Genomic DNA, 21,248 nt, shown 5'->3' on the forward strand with positions numbered 1-21,248 from the left:
GCCGCCATGTCCCGTCCCCCTCGCAACGCTGGGTGAAACATCGGTGGCATTCAGCAGCAGCAGGAGGAGGAAGAGGAGGTGGTGGTGGTGTTTCACTACCTTCCTACCCTTCAACACGAGTCTCTCGGCGGAGCTGGCCCATCGCACGTGTGACTCCTGCTGGGTCGCTCTAGGAAAATAGTAATAAGTCCCCGTGGTTCGTAATAAAATCGTTTTTCCATCGGCAGTATGATGTTAATACAGTTAATTACTACTAAGAAAATCAGCCTGGAATAGCTTTGTCGAGGGTGCGCTACGCTTGTGATAAATCGGTTGCTTCTGATCTAAAGGGAAGCTTATCAGAAAATACATTACCCGTGTTATTGGTCTCCTCTCCAGATCTTCCTTTTCAATTATTTAAGTTTCCCAGAGACCTTGTATTCAGCTACTGCTTTATTTTCCGGCAAGAGTTTTGCTGTTTCACATAATGTGCTGCAATTTTTTGGAGATGAAAGCCAAAGCAGTTTTCAAAATACCTGAGCATAACCTTTGATTTGTTGAACCTGAAGTTACACCGTTGTTAAACGCAAGATTGCCTCTCAGTTTTGAGACCGAGCAGTTTGTCTTGAGGAAACTTCATAGAAGTGAAGTTGGATTCTGGGCTTGTTTTGAGATTTCCAGTAAATTGCTACCTGTGCTGTAACTGTAAAATTAATTCGGTAGGCAGGTGGCCGAAGAGCTTGATCCCACATAATCTTACATATGTGATTATGTCTCTGTGTGGATGAATACTACCAGTGAGACAAACGGTGCAAAGCTAAGTGCTTCTGGATGTGATTGTAGAGGTTAATATAATGCAGCGGGAAAAGCAAACTAAGAAATCTTCAGATGAAGACCATAGTGGAAATGCAGAGTTCTTTGTCATATCTATAGTCTTGCATAGGGGTAGAGAAAGGGAAGGGGAATATAAGCCGTCTGAAATCTGCATTGTAACATTTTTAGACCCATGTGTAAATCTGGAGACTGGGGATCGTAAGACCAGATTCTTCATCTTGTATTTGCCTGGAGACATGGCTGAATTTCGGGGTTGTGGGAGGAGAAATGGATGCTATTTTATCCTCTTTTTTCATCTATTTGGGTTGAGTTTGGAAGAACAAGATAGAGGTTCAAACCTCCAGACCTGACCTAGAATCCAGTGAAAATGGCAGACTCCCACAAATTCACATGTACTTTGGTCCAGGCAACTCTACTTGCAAATTTCCTCCAGATTTTAAGCTAGCATGTGATATTGATACTGGAAGAATGCGCTGCAGTATTTGTTGTCTTCAGTTGGAATCCAAAGCACTAGCTTTAACCTGCAAAATTTTGAATGTTTTGGAGCTGCTAGCGTGAGACATCATCTCTTTTCTCTGTCACATTGCCATCCATGAGATCACCAGAGACGCTGGGAGCTGGCGAGCGCTCAGCATGAACCAGATGTCTGCTGAGAACCTGCCTCTGTGGGGACCTCAGTATCTGCAATTAGCCCCTCATCTTCATCTCTTTGTGCCCTGCTCTGTCAAACTTTTATCCAATTTACAAAGCCTGACAAGAAAATTGTGAGCTGAAGTCGGCATATTGTGGGGCTTTTGTATGTTTTGTGACTTTTCTGCATGACTATTTTTTAATTAGGAGATGAGGCACCTAGTGTGTTAGCTGCACCAGCCTTTAGTCATAAGGGAATAAAGATGGAAGCAAACACATCTTAGAGTAAAACGGGTTTGCATTTTAGTCTGGTCAGGAATATTAAAGAATGGCATCTCTGGATCTGTTTTAAACCGCAACAAGTATAAATTTGGTGGAAATTACCACATTTATGGTGTGTATAGAGACATATATAGTGCAAACACTCAGATTTTTGGATTCCTAATCTAAAATTCTAACCGGCCCAGAAATGTCACCTGTACAAATAGCTGTATAGCATTATAGCATATATGAGTTGCCTTTTTTTTTCTTTTTAAGTCACTTTACTTGAGTCTGATAGAGTCCATTGACTCCCAGGAATCCATTTACCACAGCGTGACAGCCACAGATATAGATTATTTTAGATGCTTTTAAAGAAGAAAAAAGGAAGATTTTCCAGTTAGCTCGTAGATTTCAGGGTGAAATGATGATCCTATTCGTGATTTTAAGAAAAGCAAGAAAGTGATTTGCTGATAAAAGTGCTGATATTTCATTGCCTTTTTTAATTATGGATAGTTTAAAAGCTGCAAAAATAGTTTAGATCTTACTTTTTTCCTTCATTTCCTTCTATTTACTTGGATTTATAGCTTCAGTTGTCAAAGTTCTAGTCTAGTGAGACCTTAATTTCACATGCGTAATTTACATTCGCGAATAAAACAACTGAATTCCTTACTTCTATACTCACTTCTTCCCCAGCTTGGCTTTTCACCTTTTTTTTAAACTTTGCTAACAGCAGGCAAAATGTAATGCTGCTCCTTAATAATTAAGGCTTTGTGAATTTAAAACAAAAGTCTTTGTGATACTATTAATTTAATATTTGGGGCTTAGTAGCTTTTTAATATTTAAATATAATTTTAAACAGGTTTTTGATGAATGTATGTAAATAGTCTCCCTGGGAGTTGTTAATCCAGACAGTTGCAGTCCCCTGTTAACATATTGTGAGCAGAGGTAGAAAATGAAGTGATTGATCTACCTGCTTTCCACTTTGTAGAGTGAAATATAGAAAGCAAGCATAAGGTATAAATTAATTAGAAAATGACTGGATATGTTTTTAGTACAGTGCACAGCCAACCAATTGTTATTTTTCATCTTAATTGACCAAAACTTGAATTTAAAAGCTGAAGTTTGACCACCTGAGCTTTGCTGCACCCAGATGCCCAGACTTTGGAGATGCAAAAACTTGTATTTGAGATGCAAAATCTCCTATCCTTGCAATCCCTGAAGGACCATCGAATCTCTCATCAAAGAAGAGAAACCCTCATGCGGAGGTGGCCACGCTGTATTCAGACATTTATGTTTCTAATGCCACATTTTAAAGCTGGCATTTTTATTCACTTCTCTTCTTATTCAAAGCTTCAGCTGCTCCTGTGCCTTGTTAAATGTTTGCCACTCTCCAGACAAGAGGTGACTGCATCTCAATGATGCTGAAGTGCCCCTGTACATAACCTGCTTACTGGCTCATTAAGCTTGCAAAGCATTTGGGATTTCTCAGTACACAAACCCTTCCATTCTGGTATGGTTGTCCGTTCCCTTGTGTTTCCTGTTTGCCATTAGCAAGACAAAAAGCAGGTGAGAGCATGCCTCAGAGCTGCTGCCCTGCACTTGTACAGCTTACTCTGCTCATCTGTGCCAAGCAGCCGAAGAAGGTGCGGGCTGCACCTTGTTGGGTTGTTTAGGCTGCTTTCTTAAGGAAATAAAACTTGTGTTCCTGCAGGGATTCTCTCCCTCCCTTTGCTCCCCCAAGTAATTTTCAAATTTACTAGCCAATTTCAGCCAAGTTTTGCCAGTAGGACTGAGTTTTGAAGAAACAGATTTTCTAGGATTTCTGTGAAAATAGATGGCTGTTATTAAAAAAGAGATTCTACATGTGTCCTAAATTGGAGAGAAGACCTATGCCATCCTCTCAACCCTTGTGATCAGAAAAACTTGTCTGAAGTCAGTCTGCCCCTTAATACCCTGACATGGGGAAATCTCAATGAACGCACACAGCTGTGAGACACAGATTCATAGGAAATCAGGTTTTGTTCTGGCATGCATGAAACCACATGTTTTAAAATAAGGTTTTTTGGGAGGGTTTCACTCTGTTGGTAAGGTCACGAGTAAGTAATTCATCCTCATATTCTTCTTTCAGTACTGCCTGTCCGGACATCCAACCTTACCATGCAATGTACTCAAGTTCAAATCCACCACCATCATGTTGGATTGTGGACTGGATATGACGTCTACCCTCAATTTCCTCCCATTGCCACTGGTTCAGAGGTATGTTCTGCGGCCTGTAAGCACTTAGCCTGCGTCTTCTTGGGTTGCAGTTGGAGTGCTCTGCATGAAATGGTGTATTGGAAGGAGGGGAGGGGATGGGTACAAATGAACAGCATCATCTGATATCATAAATAGACTTTGTTCACTTAAAAATTCTCTTTATCAAAATAACGTCCTTTGGCTCAGTAGACGGAAGACATTTTATGGATTTATTGATTGGTTTTTCTAGATAATTTATTCTAAGCTTCAGTAAAGTATTGCTGCAACTGCTCAGCACAAGTGAGGTCACATATCTGTCATCTTTCTGGCTTCTTCATGCAAGATGAGATAAATGGGTAACTGAGATGGAGTTCATGGAGCCCAGCAAGTACTGTTTAACTGCCGTCTTCTCAGGCTTTTCTTCAGAGCATTGGCTAATGCAAAGAAAAATAGCACTTAACAATCCTCGTTAGTTGACTTGATGGCATAATTGTTCCCTTTTAAAAATTAAATAAATAAAAGGGCAGTGCAGCTGGACACAGGAATGGAACAGCAGTGAAACAAAAGTAGAGTCTAGAAGAGAATCCTGAGATTAAGGCTCCCCCTTCTATGCCCTAACTACGAGGTCGTATTTTCCCAAGTTTTTAGATGAATTTGGATATTCAGTTAGGGTGACTTATGTCTTGCATAAATGGAATACATTACAAAAATGAGGGGTTGGGAAGATGGGAATGAGTAACTCTTGGTGATGCAGCAGGAGTTTTCACACAAGCCATTTAGTAACTTTGATCCACAAAGAAACAAGTGAGGAACATTCTGGGTTCAGGGGAAGCTTGGTTGAGAGGAGAATATGACTGGGAAAGGGAGTTTCCTAAGTGACCTAATGAGATTAAAGCAGTTTGTCCAGCACTTCCTATGATTTGGGGTTTTTTTTGGCGAGGAAAAGAATAGATAATGTATGCATTGTTCTGCAAGAACATGGAGCTCAAGATCTGCTGTAGAGCAGGCAACAGAAGCCTTAAGATGGGTCAGTGTGATTAGTCAATATTTGTTCCATTCCATAATGCAATTGCTAACTACAACATTTAGGGGCAGTAGTAGATTTTGAAGGGATCTGGAAAATTTGGGAAATCCAGGTACAGACAGAATCGCCTTGCATTCGCTTTCTCCTACCCCCAAAGAAAAAGGAAATTAAGAGAGGAACAAGTGGCAAAATTAGGTGAGTGAACAAAGGCTTAAGAAGTTCTTTAGAACTGCAGGCATCAACGTTCCCCTGGGATATACCAGCTTTGTCTGCTGATAGCAGACCCTGGGAATGAACAGCCAAATTGCAGGTCACAACCTGGAATTCCCCAAGTACCTCCAGAATGTCTGCACTAAAATGACTCAAACTCAATAAGAAAGGATGTCAGATTTGACCCCTGATGGCCCAGTGGAATCCGAGCAAACAGTTGGATTTAAATCCAATCAATCTTGTCGGTAAGGTGATTGAACACCCCTTACAGCAAGGATTGTCCTGAGCACATGGACTTGGGCAAGTAATTGATCTCCTCAGTACTCTACAAAACACATGTCCTGCAGGGAGTTGTGGAAATGAGTTAAAAACTTGAGGAGGACTGTGGCTGCCACTAAAAAGTCCTTATCTCTCTATAGAATTCATAGTTGTACTATTATATATCAGGTCTACATTAACATGATGTCTAAATACCTCTGAAATTCAAATGTGTATTATCAACATAACATGGCCAGGTGACAGAGACCTGATATTATCATCAGTTTCCAGGAGAGAGACTACAAGAAGGTCTTGCATGAAGCACATAGCGGCGCAAGAATTTGAACATAGGTCAGATATTAGGTTATTACCAGTTGTATGTCTTTTTGGAACCACATGCGCTGCTACTTGCAGCTAGGCTGAGATGGACCCATGTGAAACCTTGACCGCAGAAGGGCTATGCTTCTCTGCTGTCTTTAAACCAGAGGTCTCCAAAGTATCATCCATGAACCACTTGGATTCTGCAAGTCTCAGTCTGTGGTCTGCAAAGGTGCCCTGATTTTTACCTCTATGGAGCATAAAGGTATGATATTACAGAGGATCTTTGCTATGCAGCTAAATCCTGTGTTGTACCTGGCATGGGACCCTCCTTGAGCAAACATTTGGAGAGCCTTGTGCTTTAATCTATAAGGGAGGAAAGCGCTGTAGTGTTTGTGTCACTAAAGGGACTGGACATTTTTTAGAGTTCTTTATTCTTCAAAAAAAGCCCATCAAAAGGTATTTAGATTCCACCTTGTCCTGGAAATGGCAGTCCTTGTTCTCACCAGCCCATGGAGCACGTGCAAAGCAACTGCAGTTGCCAAACACTTTATGCCAGTTCATGTACTTTAAAGGAGGTTTGTCAACTGGAATTTTCTCCTCTGTACCAAAGTCAAATGCAAAACGGTAAAATGAACATGTGGGAAGCTCTTAACCTTTCCTGTCTAGCCATGACACACTTGCTCACATTATTTATGGGACAGTTCTAGCTATTTTGGATTAATCAATCACTCTATTACAATGTCAAAAACTATGTCGGCAGGAACTGTGTTGCTTCTTGCCTTCAAGGTAATCCTTTCTGTCCTGTGTTGCTTATTCCACTTTCACCCCCACACAAGACCTATCTTCTAATTTTGCCTTTTACACTCTTCAGTGGATGCCAGGTTTAGTACAAGTCAATAGTGCTCTTTCATCATGGATAAAGCAAACCGCATACTAGGCTAAATTAGAGGGAGCAGGGCAAGCATAGCAAGGAAAGTTTATTCCACTCTGCCTTGTGCTGGTGAAACCACAAATGGATCCAGGTTTGGATACCCCATTGAAGAGGGGTGCTGAGAAACTGTAGAGGGTGTTCAGGGGGCTCCAAGACGGTCAGGGTCCAGATCCCATGACTCCAAAGAGACCACGGAGAGTTTGAGGCAGCTGGGCTTGTTCAGTCTCGCAGAGAGGAGGCTAGACAGGGAGCTAATAGCCACCCACACCTCCTTCAAAAGAAGACAACAGCGCCAAACTCTTTTCAACAATGGCAGACAAAATAAGGGGCTAGTGGCTGCAAATGGTGTCTTGAGAGGCTTGCCTTTGACATTAGCCTCCCAGTGATGAAGTCTTTCTTAGCACTTTCCCCCATCCCCAGAGAGGCTCTAGGATGTGGTGCTCCAGGGATTTGCAAGACACAGCTGGACAGAGCTGTGGCTGACCCGATCTCATGCTGGCTATGAGACATTGGACTACAGACCTCCGGATGTCCCTTCCAACCAAGGTTTCTGTTGTTGCATATCATATAATATGGTGTCTTGCTTTTCCCCTGCCTTTTCCATAGCTCTTTTAGTCTCTCTGCAACAATTCTGCTCAGCCCCCTCAGTCTCCAAAATACTGCTCTTGAATTGTGCTTTTGACTGGGTCAGTGGGGAGTACATTTAGCCACCTCATCTTTTCTGTGATCAGACTTCATCGTCAAAAGGTGGTTGCACTTCACTGGCATAGCTTCTCAATGACATATCCTTCTGCTCTCACCTCTTCTGTCTTTGCTCCTTGAGTCTTAGATTTCCCCCTTTTTCCTTCCTTGTGACTTTCTGGAGTGCCAGTTAGGATTTGTTCTTTTATATTGATGTTAGTCTGAACACAGCATTCCTCTGAGCCCTTGAATCGCTTCCTTTTTTCAAGAACTTAAATTTGAAAGCCCTTACAGCATATAAGCATGCCTGTCTATAGAGCTTAGGGCACAGCACTTGCAGATTTCATTGCAACCCAGTTCTCAAGTTCTGTCTCCAAATCTGAGGTTGTTGCAGGGCTTGACTCCAGGCAGGTTCAATTCTCTTGTTTCCTCAGCTTTTTCTTTCTTTTTGCGTTTCTGTAGATATGCTTGAATCTGGGCAGACAGTGGTTTTTGAGCTAAGCTGTAGTAGGCTCACACAAAAATCAAATGTCACTGTGAAGTACGAATGTCTCTCACTTATGGTAGCAAGAAATGCTGCAGCAATTACTACTGCAAACTCAGGATTACAGTGTCCACCTTGAAGTTTCTTTATTAGCATTTGAACCAATTAAAAGAAGGGACCATGCCATTGCTGACAGGTACCGGACCTGTCAGCTTAAAACATGCAGTTCCACGGCAAAACCTCCTTGCCCCTTTGTCCTTCCAACACAGGTAAATACAGTGTACAGCTGTTGGTGTGGGTCTTCACCTGAGCATGAAACCATGCTTTGTGTGGATATAAAATCACAACCTCTGTGTCTATAAATGACTTAGTCCAGAGCATCAGTTTGTCCCTGCCATTACTAATGGGAATATTTGTCTGTCTTCGTCTGTCCCAGAGCAGTTTTACGGTGCTTTTGTGTTGTTTCAAGCATAGAGTTTCTTGCTGCCCTAACTTCTTCTGTTTATACAACCAGTTTCACCACAGGGCGGCACCGAGCCTTTTTGAAATTCTCACTGTAAATGACTAAAATCAAACTCCCTGCATGCGACGTCCTCTTACTCTTTTTACTTATAAGTGTCATAATCATGATTTGTAAAAGTCATTTCAATGAACACTTAAACACAGTGAAACTGTCTGTCTGTTTTATTGAGATTGTTAGTTCCCTGAGACAGAAATGGTGTTCTCTTCCTGTATGACACCAAATAGAAGGTCAATGCTTAGCCACTGATAATGATATAATTCATATTGCAATGGTTTTTTTTCTCTTTCTGCAGCCCCAGGCTGTCCAAACTTCCTGGTTGGGTTTTGAAAGATGGAAGCACATTTCTGGACAAGGTACTATACTTATGGTTAGAATTTTCTTGCCATGCAAAAAGCTACCTGACAGGTTAGGAGCTTGCACTGCAGGAACAATACTTCCATGCTGACTCATCGCAAAGGTTTCTATGTGTACCCTTACCAGCCATAATGTCCTTGTAGAGCAGAAGGTTTTGAAACAAAATGCTAATGGCAACTCTGAGGCTTTCAGTCTTCAGAGGTAGCCTAGCTTTTTTTAAAAAATCCTCTTTAAATGCAGAAATCATCAGTATGAATATTTTCTGGTTTCAGGGAGCTCCATAAATAATAGTGCTTTGCCTTCTTAGAGTGCCTTTTATTCAACAGTCTCACTTTTCTGACACTAAAGCTTCAGAGCATGCTTATAAATGAAGTTGGTACCATACCCTTTTTTTAGGCAGGAGAACTATGAGAAAGTGAATGGTTTGCCCATGGGAGGTCTCTTATAGAGGAAAAGCATGTCTTGGGCCTCTGAAATCAACGTGTGTTCTGCTGCTGGACATAGCAGGGAGTGTATTATCTCCAGCCTGCTAATTTGAGGATACAGGACTTACTCAGCTACATAAGAGACACAGAATTTTTCTTTCCCCACCCCCCTTTTCATTACATTGGTTTTGTAGGCAAAATTTATCTGGGGCTTCAACCAAAACTGGGCACTGCAGCATCCAGTTTGATCTGCCATAGGGGAACAATGAACACAAAAATATGTCAGATGTTAGTAAAATAGGCAGATACATTTCAAATGTGTGCAGCGATAGGTATCAGTAGAGAAAATACTGTTTTAATAGACTGTTCCCTGACTATGTGAACATTAAAGGAAAACAGTAATAATAGTTGCTTTTGTAGGGGACTTTGAGGTGGACAAAATGGATTGATCTGATTTTTCCAGGCAAGGGAGCTGAAGATCATAGATTAAAGACCTGATTTTTCTTCTCATTGGAGACAAAAGAAACTGTATAGGCAGCATTTCTGTTAGTAAAATAGTAACAACTATTCAAAGCACATGCTAACTGGCAGTCGCAGAGCTACAGAGGCTCAGTGACAGGAATGGAGCTGCCCAGTTTGAATTCCCTGGAATTTGTTTCTCCTGAACCCCAGCCTTGGTCTCAGAGCTTTGGGTCCCATTCTGTCCAAAGAAGGGGTAGGCTGTCAGTATATTTTTATACGTGATGTATTTATGTTTCTGTGGTACTGCTGCTGCAGCGTGTGCTCAGGAGAAATCTTTAAACTCGCACAGCATCAATGGAAATCATGTGTTAAAAATTCAAAGGCAGCATCTCTTACCTTCACCTTGACCGCTGTAACTGCTTGGAATGGTAAATTCTTTGACCCATGCTGGAAAAAGGCAAGGGAAGGAGTCAAAGGGGGATGTTTTATCATGTCGGGTGGACATTCCTGTTATAGCACTCTCTGGATGACAGTTATAAAACTTAAGTCCTGGAGAGGCATTGAAATTTGCTGCGATCTAGTTTTAATCATTTTGAACTCCCTTGAGATGAGGTTAGGAGACTTCTGCCACTAGATGTAATTGCTCATTCGTTATTAGTTGGCAGGTGCACTGTAATTATTAAGAATTGGTTTCAATCTTTAATTCTGTCAGTCTGAAGCTGGCTGAGACCACTCGCTTTGGGACAAGCAAGAGAAGCATCCATGAGAGAAGACAGAGTGGGTGATAAGTAGCCTGTGAGGTGTGTTAGAACTAGAGTTGGGAATATTTTTGTTCCGTACATAATCCTGAAGAATGTGACTTTTCGTGTGACAAAGATTTCTGATGTCGGCCTTGAAAAAAGAGCAAGACAATAAAGGGCTAGAAATCCAGTAGAGATAAATCTAACAAAAAGTGCCACATGTAGCTTAGATCCCCAAAAGATGTTTGATCAAATGCTCTGAGGCAGGGGCTAAAAATTGCATTCTGCTCTTAATAAGACAGAAAAGGTTTGATGTTCTTGGGAACCAAAACTAAATTCCAAACTTGTAAGACAGCCAGGGCACTATAAAGGTGCTGTGCGCACCTTCCAGGTCAGGAGAGCAGCAGTTCCGACAAGAGTGGTCTTCATGACCCAATTTTCAGTTTGTACTTTACTTCTGATTCTGGTAGACAAAGTCAACTTGCATTGTTACAGATTTCCCAGCCAACACAGCTGCAGTTGGAAGAGCAGAGAAAACACAGCTTTGTAGGACAGCACCTCCTTCATGGCCCCAGCAAAACCAGCCAGTGGTTACCAGGGTCTCTTTCCTTACCTACCAGAGTGCCATCTCTGTTCCTCCCGACGAGGATCTGATCCCTTAAAGTAGCGAGCAGCCTCATCTTGCGTGAAAGCAATTTCAGCAGATCTGCTTACAGCAAATTGTATCTAGAAGGGGGATAAACATAATGTATTAACGGGCTGGAAATTTCCTCTGATAAAGAAAAGGTTTTGAAAGTGCAAAATCTGCTGCACTTTGGAGTAACATTGCATTGCATTTTTATGTCTTCTCTGTTGGTGTGCTTTGCTTACAGGAACTAAAGGAGTGTTCTGGCCATGTGTTTGTAGACTCTGTGCCTGAGTTCTGTTTACCAGAGGTGAGTTTGCTCAAAGCTTCACTGAAAAATCTGACTCCATTCAATCACGTGGAAGAAACTTCCTAAATAATTATTATCAGATTCTTGCTAATTTATTACTACTCAGTAAATAATACTCCTAAAACCTCTGTGTTGTTAAGGTGTCCCTAGTATCTAGACACTGGAAAAAGGATGGAAACAGCCCTTTTCAACAACGGTTTTGGGAGATCTGGAAGGTCTCCTTGAGCAGATCAATATCTCACAGAAGAATAAGACATCACTGTCCCTTTATATAGGCCTTCAAAAGACAATATAACTGAGCTGGACTCAATTATGACAGGATACATGTGCTGATCTAGATAAGGGCAGTGAATGAAGACAAGGAAAGCTGCTTGTCTTTAACCACAGATGCATGACCTGCCTAGTGGAGCTCCCCTAGGGAGCTGACCGGGTTGTTAAACCACTGTTTGATTCTTCTGGGCTGCTGGCAGCAAATTTAGGTTAAAAGTTTTGTTGCTTTCTTAGCTATTCATCACTGCCTCTTTGAGGGAAGAACTGTACTTTCATATCCACTGACATAACTGCAGCATGACTGACTGCTTCTCGAGCTCTATTTTTTTCAAGAATACCTGGGTTTAAAAAAAACCCAAAAAAACAGAAAGCAAGACTATTGAAAATGTTTGAATTAACTGGGCTTACCTGACTGATCAGGTTAATAGTGTGTGTAGGAGAGCTGAATAAGTAAAAAGCTGAGCAGAGAGTGGTGGGGGTGAATGATGGGGAATAGTCTGGGAATAGTATCCTCTTTCCTCAGCTGTGTTCGGACTGTGATAACATCAGTTCTTTCATTTCATGTTGGATGTTTTCTCTGTCTTTCAAAGACAGAGACCGATTGCTTTTGGGCAGCGATTTTTTCTTCCTTTCTGCCTGACCTTGTTGACAGGAAGTACAAAACACCCCTGGAAGGCTGATGTCACATTGCTGGGGTTCTGGCAGTAGTGTTTTTGTCTGTTGATTCCATGAAACTCACCTCTTGCAGCTTTTGACTCTTGTCATCTTGATTCTTTGAAGAAAGTTGGCAGCTCTGGTACTAGTTTTGGCAAGTGATATTAACAGATAGTGTGCAATTGCTTGTTTTCCTCAACAGGAATGGATATAATCCAATCTCCAAAAAACCCTAATAATTCTGAGTTCTTGTGTGCTTTCTGGTTACTGCCCTGTAGAAGGGAGGGATGTAGGAAGCATCTCTATGCCTGGAAAGTGCCATTATGTCTCATATCTTGAGAAGAAAGGAGTTTGTGTTCTGGATTCCCTTTGGAATTGAGGCCATGCATAGGAATTATAATCCACTGGAGTTTAGGGTGCTTCAGGTGGGCTTTCTGGTTACTTTGTTGGGCTGGAAAATACACATGTAGCTCTAAATGTGACTGATGGGGAGTTGCTGCTTCATTATAATGGTGTCACTACTGAAGCTAACTCTCTTTTCCAGCAGCCCATATTGCAACGAGAAGACAGCAACCAGCTGCACATGTCACCATTGTAGGGACTTTACAAATGGCCTTTCAAATGCTTTGGTTCCCAAAGTTCCCAACAGATGTCAACTCTTCTCCGCAAGCATGAGGAACAGATCTGCTAGTGATACCCAGCTCACATATCTGGCTTCACAGGCTCCCCTGATGGAGGAGAGTTCAGATGTCACGGCCAGCTGAATGCATCAGCAGAGTAGAAATGTTGCTGGTGTTTGGCAGCACAGTATAAGAAGGAGCTTGTGTGAAAGAGGCTTTGTCTTTTTCTTTGTCTCCTCCCACGTCACTTCTTTTGAAGAAACTTGTCTGCAAAAGCAGTTAGTTTGAGAATCGCAGTATCACTTCCAGGAATACCATTGCCAAAGAAAGCCGAGTTTTGAATGTAATCCAGAAGCCACAAGGTGATAAGAGGCTGTCTCAGCAGCAGAGTACACTTCCACATGTCAGAGTGCAGGGTGCAGCCCTCTCTTTGCTTGGCAACCTTCTGGGCTCCCTCACTTTGCGTTCAGGAAATATTTTTAAACCTCTTCAGTTCATAGGCACCTTTAGTGAGATTGCCGCAAGTCCCAGGGAAGATTTTACTTTGTTTTGGTTTTGACACCCTTTTCATCCTCTCAGTAAATGCTTTGAGGATGCTGAGATGTGGGATGCTGAAACTTGGAAAGTGGTAGCCTGTATCTTGCTGATGGCTTGCTGGGCTGGGATTCAGCTCAGGGCTGAGTGACTCCCCGTTTGATTCTGTGTGGTCTGAACACGGCTGAAAACCAAGACATGAAGGGACAGCTTGGTAGGGGCGGGTGTCAGCAGGCTCTTTGCTACCACGAAGTGAGTGTATTTCTGCCTGGCAAGCTTAGTAAGATAAAAGGGTGCCCTGTCATGAATCCGAGGATGGTGTTTCACCTTCTGTACTCAGCTTGGAGATCGTGCCTTCAACATTAGCTGTGATCATGGATTGAAACCATGAACGCTTAGCTGTGAGTTAAGCGGCTTGTCACCAGAGCACTGTGTCAGCCCTCTGAAAAGCCGAGTGACCTACTTTCTTGCCTTTTTTTATTCAAATTGCTGGACCAAGCCTTGTAATCAGATAATATGTGCTTGATGAGTGTTGAATTCCATTAGCTGCTCTATAATAACTGAGTTAGAGGTCATATATCTTGTAAATTTCTGACTTGACACCATTTGTGTTATAGCATTACCAGTAAATATTTCTAATTAAAATTCCTTTAACAATGTGTGAAATCTTCTTTCACTTTGTCTTAACTGTCACATCAAAACAAATCGGACCCACCCGTCCGTTTTGTGGTATCCTATGAATGAGCTTAATCTCCTGCCGTAGAAAATGTGAATAATAAAGATGCCAAGCATTTAGTTTGGGAAAATATGAGAATTATTTTAAGCATATGAATAAGTACAATTTGCATTCCTCGCTCTTGCTGTCCTGGGGTACAGTGTCATGTGCCACATAAAAAATAGGAGCCACCCTGCTAAATTGCTGCTGCAGAAGTTTTGGTGCCTGTGCAGTGTTCCTCCCTAAGGAAGCGCACACATCAGTTCTTTGATGAAAGTGTAATCATCGTGCTTCTCTTAACGGCAGCCATTTCATTACATGAAAGACAGCCAAACCCAGGACATGGTTTCCTTTTCAGATTTGAGAAGGAAATAATTTTAGGGGGCTTTTAAAATAAATATTGTTAATTTAAAGGAATCATTAATCTTTGCCACAGCAGAGACTTACCCCCGCTTCCCTTTTTCTATAAATTGGTTACATTCCTGCAATATAAAGTTTTTTTTAAAAAAAGAACAAGTTTTTCTGCCATTGCTTAAACTGCATGAAAGGGTTACATGTTGCTTATCTCTTTCCTCTGTTTTCAGACTGAGCTGCTTGACCTCTCCACAGTAGATGTAATCTTGATCTCAAACTACCACTGCATGATGGCGTTGCCCTATATCACAGAGTACACAGGATTCGCTGGAACGGTGTATGCCACTGAGCCCACTGTTCAAATTGGCAGGTAAAAAGCCCCTTAATATTCTCTACTCCTCTTTCATCACTGCTAAGGAAAAGGTGTAAAGGACAATATGGGTAAAGGAGTGGTGTCTAATGTTCCGAAGAGGCTCTTAGGCAGTAGCTGAACACCAGCCAAGTCCTTAGTGCTGCAAATGTGTTAACTCAATGTTTCCCAACCTCTGGAACCGTCTGTCTCCAACGTTTACAGCAGGGGCTTTGTGTTGAGTCCAGACAGTAGATGTGGGATAGTAGATCTTGAGTGGACTGAGAAACCTTGAGCAGCAATTACTGTACAGCCAACTTCAAACCTTCAAAAACTATGAATCGAAGATCTCTCCTGATCCTCTCTGCTGCCCTTAAACAAAAGAGGGATCTCCGATCTTTTCAACAATAAATGACTTTAAGATTATTGCCTTGTAGCTTTTCAGCATTTTAAATTCATATAATCACACTTTCCTCCACACCATGGAAGAGAATTTAAGCTGGCTTCATTTCAAATGACAGTTGAGATATATAAGCTCTGAAATGCAAAGAGAGATACTTAAGTTGTCTGTTGATTGGATACGTCAATACCAAAGGCTGCAAGTTTGGCCCTCGATGAAGTCTAACTGGACTTGTGCTGGGTGTATCTCTCATGCAGAACAGCTGCCATGTTCAATAGAGAGCAGATTAGGCCATGGTATCTAAACTACTCTGTAAGCACTTCAGGGCAGGAATCTTTGTCTATTAAAGGTCCTGTGCAAACTTTCCACGCCAGAGTAATTCTCCCTTTGTGTAAAAACAAACAGAAACTGAAGGCCCTTGTAGGAGAAAGGAATTGTATAAATATGAACTAGTAGTAGACCTCTGGGGTATTGCTGGCCTGTAGCTGAAGATAACAAGCATAGTCCTGTTGGAGAGTATACTGGTGTGCTCCTTACCCCAAGTAATTCCAGATGCCATTCTTCTGCAGTTAAATCTGTCACTTCCTACCTTCAAGGGGAAGCATGCATACAATTACAAATGCTGTTTAGTTTGGGGCGGTGAAATCTGCAGACCCAATTTTTCATGCCTGACGTATTTTTCTGTCTCAAATGCTGTGCATTTGTACATGAGGAGAGTTCGTGTGCTCATGAGGAGAGTTTGCCGACAACGTGCTTGGCTTCTCTAAGTGATAAACAGGCATCAGCTAATGCGTTTTCATCATATATTTTGTCTCATTCTATATGACAAGCAGTCAGTAATGCAGAAATCATCTTGTGCAGCAGGAGAGAGATTTGGGAGTTCCTCTTGTCCTTCCACTTTCCAAATAACCCGTAACCCAGTGGGCTGGATCCTCTGCTGTCGCAACCAGGCAGACGGAATTGGACTGGCTTGAGCTTGAAACACTCAGTGGAGAAACAGGGGTAGTATTGGTGAGGGGTAATTGCTGCAATGCCTATGTGGGAAGAACCCCTATTTAAAACCGCCTCTTAGTGTTACAATTTGTGTAATGGGAAACATTTGGGACAAAGTTCTCTCCTGTGTGAAAGGCTGCCATGCTAATTTAGTTACGATGTCTTTTCAGACTTCTCATGGAAGAACTGGTGAATTCCATTGAACGTGTGCCAAAGGCTCAGTCTGCCTCCATGTGGAAGAACAAGGAGGTACAGAGGTAAGTGACAGTCCTAAAACAAGAACCAACGTTTAGAATTCACTGTGATGACAGGGCAGCTGATACCACTTGAGATTTGCTACTACCATTAAGCAGAAAAAAAAGCCTAAGAGGTTTACAGCTGTGACTCCTTGTGTCAGTTCTTTCTTTAGTCATTTGTAGATTGTTGGTCTTCCAAACAACCACGCAGGTTGGATTCTTGGAGGGAGACTTGGTAACACAAAAGTCTCCCCGGATCTGCCGTCACGTAGTTTAGCTCCATGATGGTAGATAGAACCAGCAGATTTTTGTATTAATATAATAAAAAGTTGTTGAAATTAGCAAGCTATTTAAACGTGGTTATAAGGGATATAATATAACATATCATATAATATGACATACGATGACATAATATAATACAATATAATATTATAATATCATATAAAATAAAATTTAAAATTATATTTGCATTCATGTTTGCTGAAATGCTAAGAAAGTAAAGACACAACTGTTAGAAGTTGCTGCTGACCAACCACAGAGCAGTGCCATCTTTCTTCCCTCTTTTACCCTTGGACAACAGAATTGGGTTTTTGCTTTCCTTCAAAGCTTAGAAACAAGTTGAAATTAGAATTAAAAAGATTAGCTGGAAACTCCATGTCGATTATATCATCCATATGTAAAAACAAGGTGCTCAAAATTGAGATCTTCTACATCTAAAAGTTTGAAAGCTTATATAATCTAAAAATTATCCACACGGTTTATAATTGCAGATAATGCTTTATTTGGAAATAAAAACAACTTTAGGTGCACAACATGTTCTATGGAGGAGACAGTTTCAGTTTTAGCACATATTAAAGATAAGGCTGGTTAATTAGAAAGTTATTTTTAAAAGCTACTTTGTGCATTTTTAATTGATCTCCCATTTTCTATTCCTAATTCTTAACATGGCTTGATTTAGAAGTTCACTAAAAATGAATTATTTCATACATAATAAAAGTAGTCTTGTCATTTTCCAATATCACAAAGCACAGAAATTAAAAATACAAATTAACATATGTTTAGCTATATATTGTACTCCCCTGCTGAGCATAGGAGCAGTCTTATCTCAGCACTGTAACTCACTGTTCTGAAGAAGGCAAGTAAAACACAGATGTAAAGCAGAAGTAAAGACAATAAAACTGATCAGGATTTTCTGCTGTTGATGTATACTCTCGTGAGAATAGTGGTGGGTTTTTTTGATTTTGGAGTCCACTGGCCTGACCAGAACCATTCCTGAAGCTCACAGTGATGTGAAGAGAGGGGACTGGTGCCATTATTCTCGTCACACTGCTGCATGCATTTTGTATGCATGGTTTAAAGGAGGATCATATATCTTGGAACTCATTTAATGTCACTTTCCTGGTGGCTGTATTTTAGAAAAAGTGCTGCCTAGCACTTTGTGCGCTGTTGACTATTCCAGAGGCGAACACAGAGAGGTGATCTTTGTTCTGATTCAACTGCTATAGAAGGCTAGAGTACTTTTGTTGAAGCGATGTTTAAAATACATTTTCTTGTCTTGTATTGCTTGGGAAGTACTGTAACATTCATACTTCTTCCTTGATACTATCACGTAGCCATTGTAACGGGGTACCAGTGGAGGTAGGAGGAAGGTATAAGAGCACACCTCCGGGGACAGAGTCAGCACCAACCCTTCTCTCCCACTTGCAAGACCTCTGTAGAGCAGAGCGCACTGCCACAACATCGCATGTTGTTGGGAACCTTCATCAGATGGCAGGTCCCTCAAATCTCACAAGTAAAATGCACACCTTGCCCAAATATGAGATAGAGACAGAGCAAAGAAATGTTATGCTAGTGGGGATAGCAAAACCTAACTAGTAGCCCTGCAGCTGTTTATAACGTAAGCCTGCGTATCACAAACTCTGCCCTGAGGCTGGTACGAACCAGTGTTGTCTGTGAGCTGGAACAGGGGGACTAACCTAAATTCCCTGTCCAACTGTGCCCCACCTGTGCTCTGAGTTTCCCCCTTCAGCTCCCTATGCTTCTGTAAAATGAAGCTCCTACCCACCAAAGAGGGTATACAGGGACTTAATTAATGTTTGCAAAGTGTTTTGAGATTCCTGTTGACAAGTGTCATGCAAGCGTGAATGGAACTGATTATTATAGCATGTGAGCAAACATCTACTGATCCACAAATTAACACCTGGCTAATAGCACATGCAGGGTTGGACTGACATCCGTTATTTAAGAAAATGTGATCCTCGGTGATTTTTTTTAATTCTTGGCTGTTGCTAGAACAGAATACTTATTACTTCTGAGTCTAACTTTAATTTTTCAGGCTGATCAATCACCATTAATGCTTTACAGTTCAGCTAGTTCTACTCTGAATAGTTAGTATAAAACACAAAGTATTATCATCTTCATTAGATAAAGCACTGAAGCATTTTAAATGCAAATACTGTATAAAATATAAGAAGTTCATTATAGTGGCTTACGTTTTTCCATTATCGAATCCAGTCTGAACTAATTGCTTAGCAAGTTTTATTACCATTGGTTTTTATTTTAAATGAGCAATCTCATGGAAACTCTATAGATGCTCAACCAGGATATCTTTCACACTGATTAGCATTCAGGGCACTAAAGAGGAAGTTTGCTTTATGAAAGACACTGTGCCAACTACCTGCTTGATGGTTTCTTATATCTTTCTATACAGTGTCTGAAACAGGCTGTTTCCTTAGATGGAGTAGTGGACGAGAGTGGCCAGCATTCTGATCTAGTTCGATATTACCATCCTCCTCTGCCTTCAAACAAGAACATGTTATGTCATATATTAAATGTTATCCTTTGCATTGCACAGGAGGGACTGCCTCTGTGCAGATGCCCAGTTAAGAATACAAGCTTCTGATTTTCTTAAGCATAAATTTTGTACACTAACCACTGGACCATGCTGCTTCGTGATACCTTCCTGTCTGTGGCTGTAGGTTGGCTGTCCCAACATCTCCCCACATATGTCTGGTTGTTATGCGGTGATCCGTAATAGGATCATAGAATCATGGAATGGTTTAGGTTGGAAGGGACCTTGAAGATCATCAAGTTCCAGCCCCCCTGCCTTGGGCAGGGACACCTCCCACCAGACCAGGTTGCTCCAAGCCCCGTCCAACCTGGCCTTGAACACCTCCAGGGATGGGGCAGCCACAGCTTCTCGGGGCAACCTGTGCCAGGGGCTCACCACCCGCACAGTGAAAAATTTCTTCCTGATATTTAATCTGAATCTACCTTCTTCTAGCTTGAACCCATTCCCCCTCATCCTATCACTACGTGCCTTTGTAAAAAGTGCCTCCCTGGATCTTCTGTAGCCCCTGTAGGTACTGAAAGGCTGCAATAATGTCTCCCCAGGGCCTTCTCTTCTCCAGGCTGAACAAACCCAACTCTCTCAGCCTCTCCTCACAGCAGAGGAGGACACAGCCCGTCCTCCAGCCTTCTGATCATTTTTGTGGCCCTCCTCTGGACCCACTCCAATAGGTCTATGTCTTTCCTATGTTGGAGGCTCCAGAGCTGGATGCCGGATGTTGCCATAGTGTTAGTAGATTCATTCCAGACTTTAAAATATCCTCTAGTAACTTTCTGTGCAAATTTTAAAAGTGTGGGTGACAAGCTGAATGCCAGGAGGGGCATATCTGAGGAACCAGCACTCCTCATTGTCTCTCTGTGCCTCTCAGCAAAGAATGAAACCACTGGAGACTGGTCCTACTGGTCTGTTAGGGATCAGAGTATATTTACAGCGTAGCCACAGAGTCAAGGCTAATAGAAGCTCACTTCAGTCACCAAGGACAATTCCCCACTTTTCTCCATTACTTGGAGATGTATTCTCCTCTTCCCAGAAGAGAAGTTCCTGAAAGCATCCAACACTAAATGCTGCTTCTGGTAGGGTAAAGGCTTTTACAGGCAATTTGCTTCAGTGCAATGGTGGACAACTATCCACATTGTTTGGCCTTTTGTTGCTTATGACTTCCCAAAAAAGACCTTGAACACTTTGTTTGTTTCCTTAAGCGCAGTATGCTTTCAGCCAGCATGTGCTGGAATTACAGTTATCGCACCAGACCTGTACAGCCGTCTTGGCAATAGCTGGCCTTAATCCTTTCTTCAGTATCTTAAATTATGGAGGAGTTCACTGACCTAGTAGATATAACAATAAATTAAATTCCTTTAAACAAATTGATCAAAGAAACTTGACCAATTTCCATAAATCTTTGGAAATTGGTTTGAATTAGCCTTTGATTTAGCATTGGTTTAATATAAAAAAAAGTCCTATTCTTCTTATGCATTTGGCAGCTGTGCTGCTTCCTGCCTCAGTTCATGTTGCTAAGGAAGATTTATTTCCCAGAAGTTAGGCATCTCTCTTACAGGCTGTGACATTACAGTTCACTTCTTCCCTTGACAACGCTGTCCGGCTAACTTGCAACGTCTGTGAAGAGCAGAATGGATGGATTTTACTTTGGTGTAAAACATTTTAAATACTTCCGTGTAGGGGATTTCAAAGAGCTCTGCAGTGTCAGCTAATGTCTCCTTGCCAGTACGCTCTGAAGGCAAGTGGGGTATCTGAGTTGAAGGCAAAGAAGCTGGGGTGCTGGGACATGTGTTCTTGCAAGACACCGGTGACAAAAATGAGAGCAGAGCCAGCATTTTTCATGGTCTGGTACCTGTATTTTAATCACAAGATTGTGGCTTACTTTTGGTTTCAAATTCTTAGGATATGCAGAAGCGACACTGACCCGAGATCCCAGTCATCTCTACCAATCCTAATGGTGCGTTTCACGCTGACATGTCAGATCAGCCGGT

The 21,248-nt window shown here is 41.7% G+C and overlaps 1 protein-coding gene across 2 annotated transcripts in view; it reads left to right on the top strand.

Annotated features, from left to right (window-relative positions):
- Positions 1-3,823: 3,823 nt before the first annotated feature.
- The window catches only part of INTS9 (integrator complex subunit 9), a 68,058-nt gene continuing 50,633 nt past the window's right edge, over positions 3,824-21,248 (top strand). The window contains exons 1-5 of one of the 2 annotated variants that reach the window (XM_009895437.1): positions 3,824-3,960; positions 8,664-8,724; positions 11,225-11,287; positions 14,665-14,804; positions 16,347-16,433. In XM_009895437.1, the coding sequence (XP_009893739.1) occupies positions 3,896-3,960; positions 8,664-8,724; positions 11,225-11,287; positions 14,665-14,804; positions 16,347-16,433 (416 nt within the window). In that variant the 5' untranslated portion in view covers positions 3,824-3,895. The remainder of the gene's footprint in view (positions 3,961-8,663; positions 8,725-11,224; positions 11,288-14,664; positions 14,805-16,346; positions 16,434-21,248) is intronic. The other variant, XM_009895438.1, reaches the window with a different exon arrangement.

The sequence above is a fragment of the Charadrius vociferus genome, unplaced genomic scaffold (assembly GCF_000708025.1).
Source record: "Charadrius vociferus isolate BGI_N301 unplaced genomic scaffold, ASM70802v2 scaffold41, whole genome shotgun sequence".
Classification (NCBI taxonomy): domain Eukaryota; kingdom Metazoa; phylum Chordata; class Aves; order Charadriiformes; family Charadriidae; genus Charadrius; species Charadrius vociferus.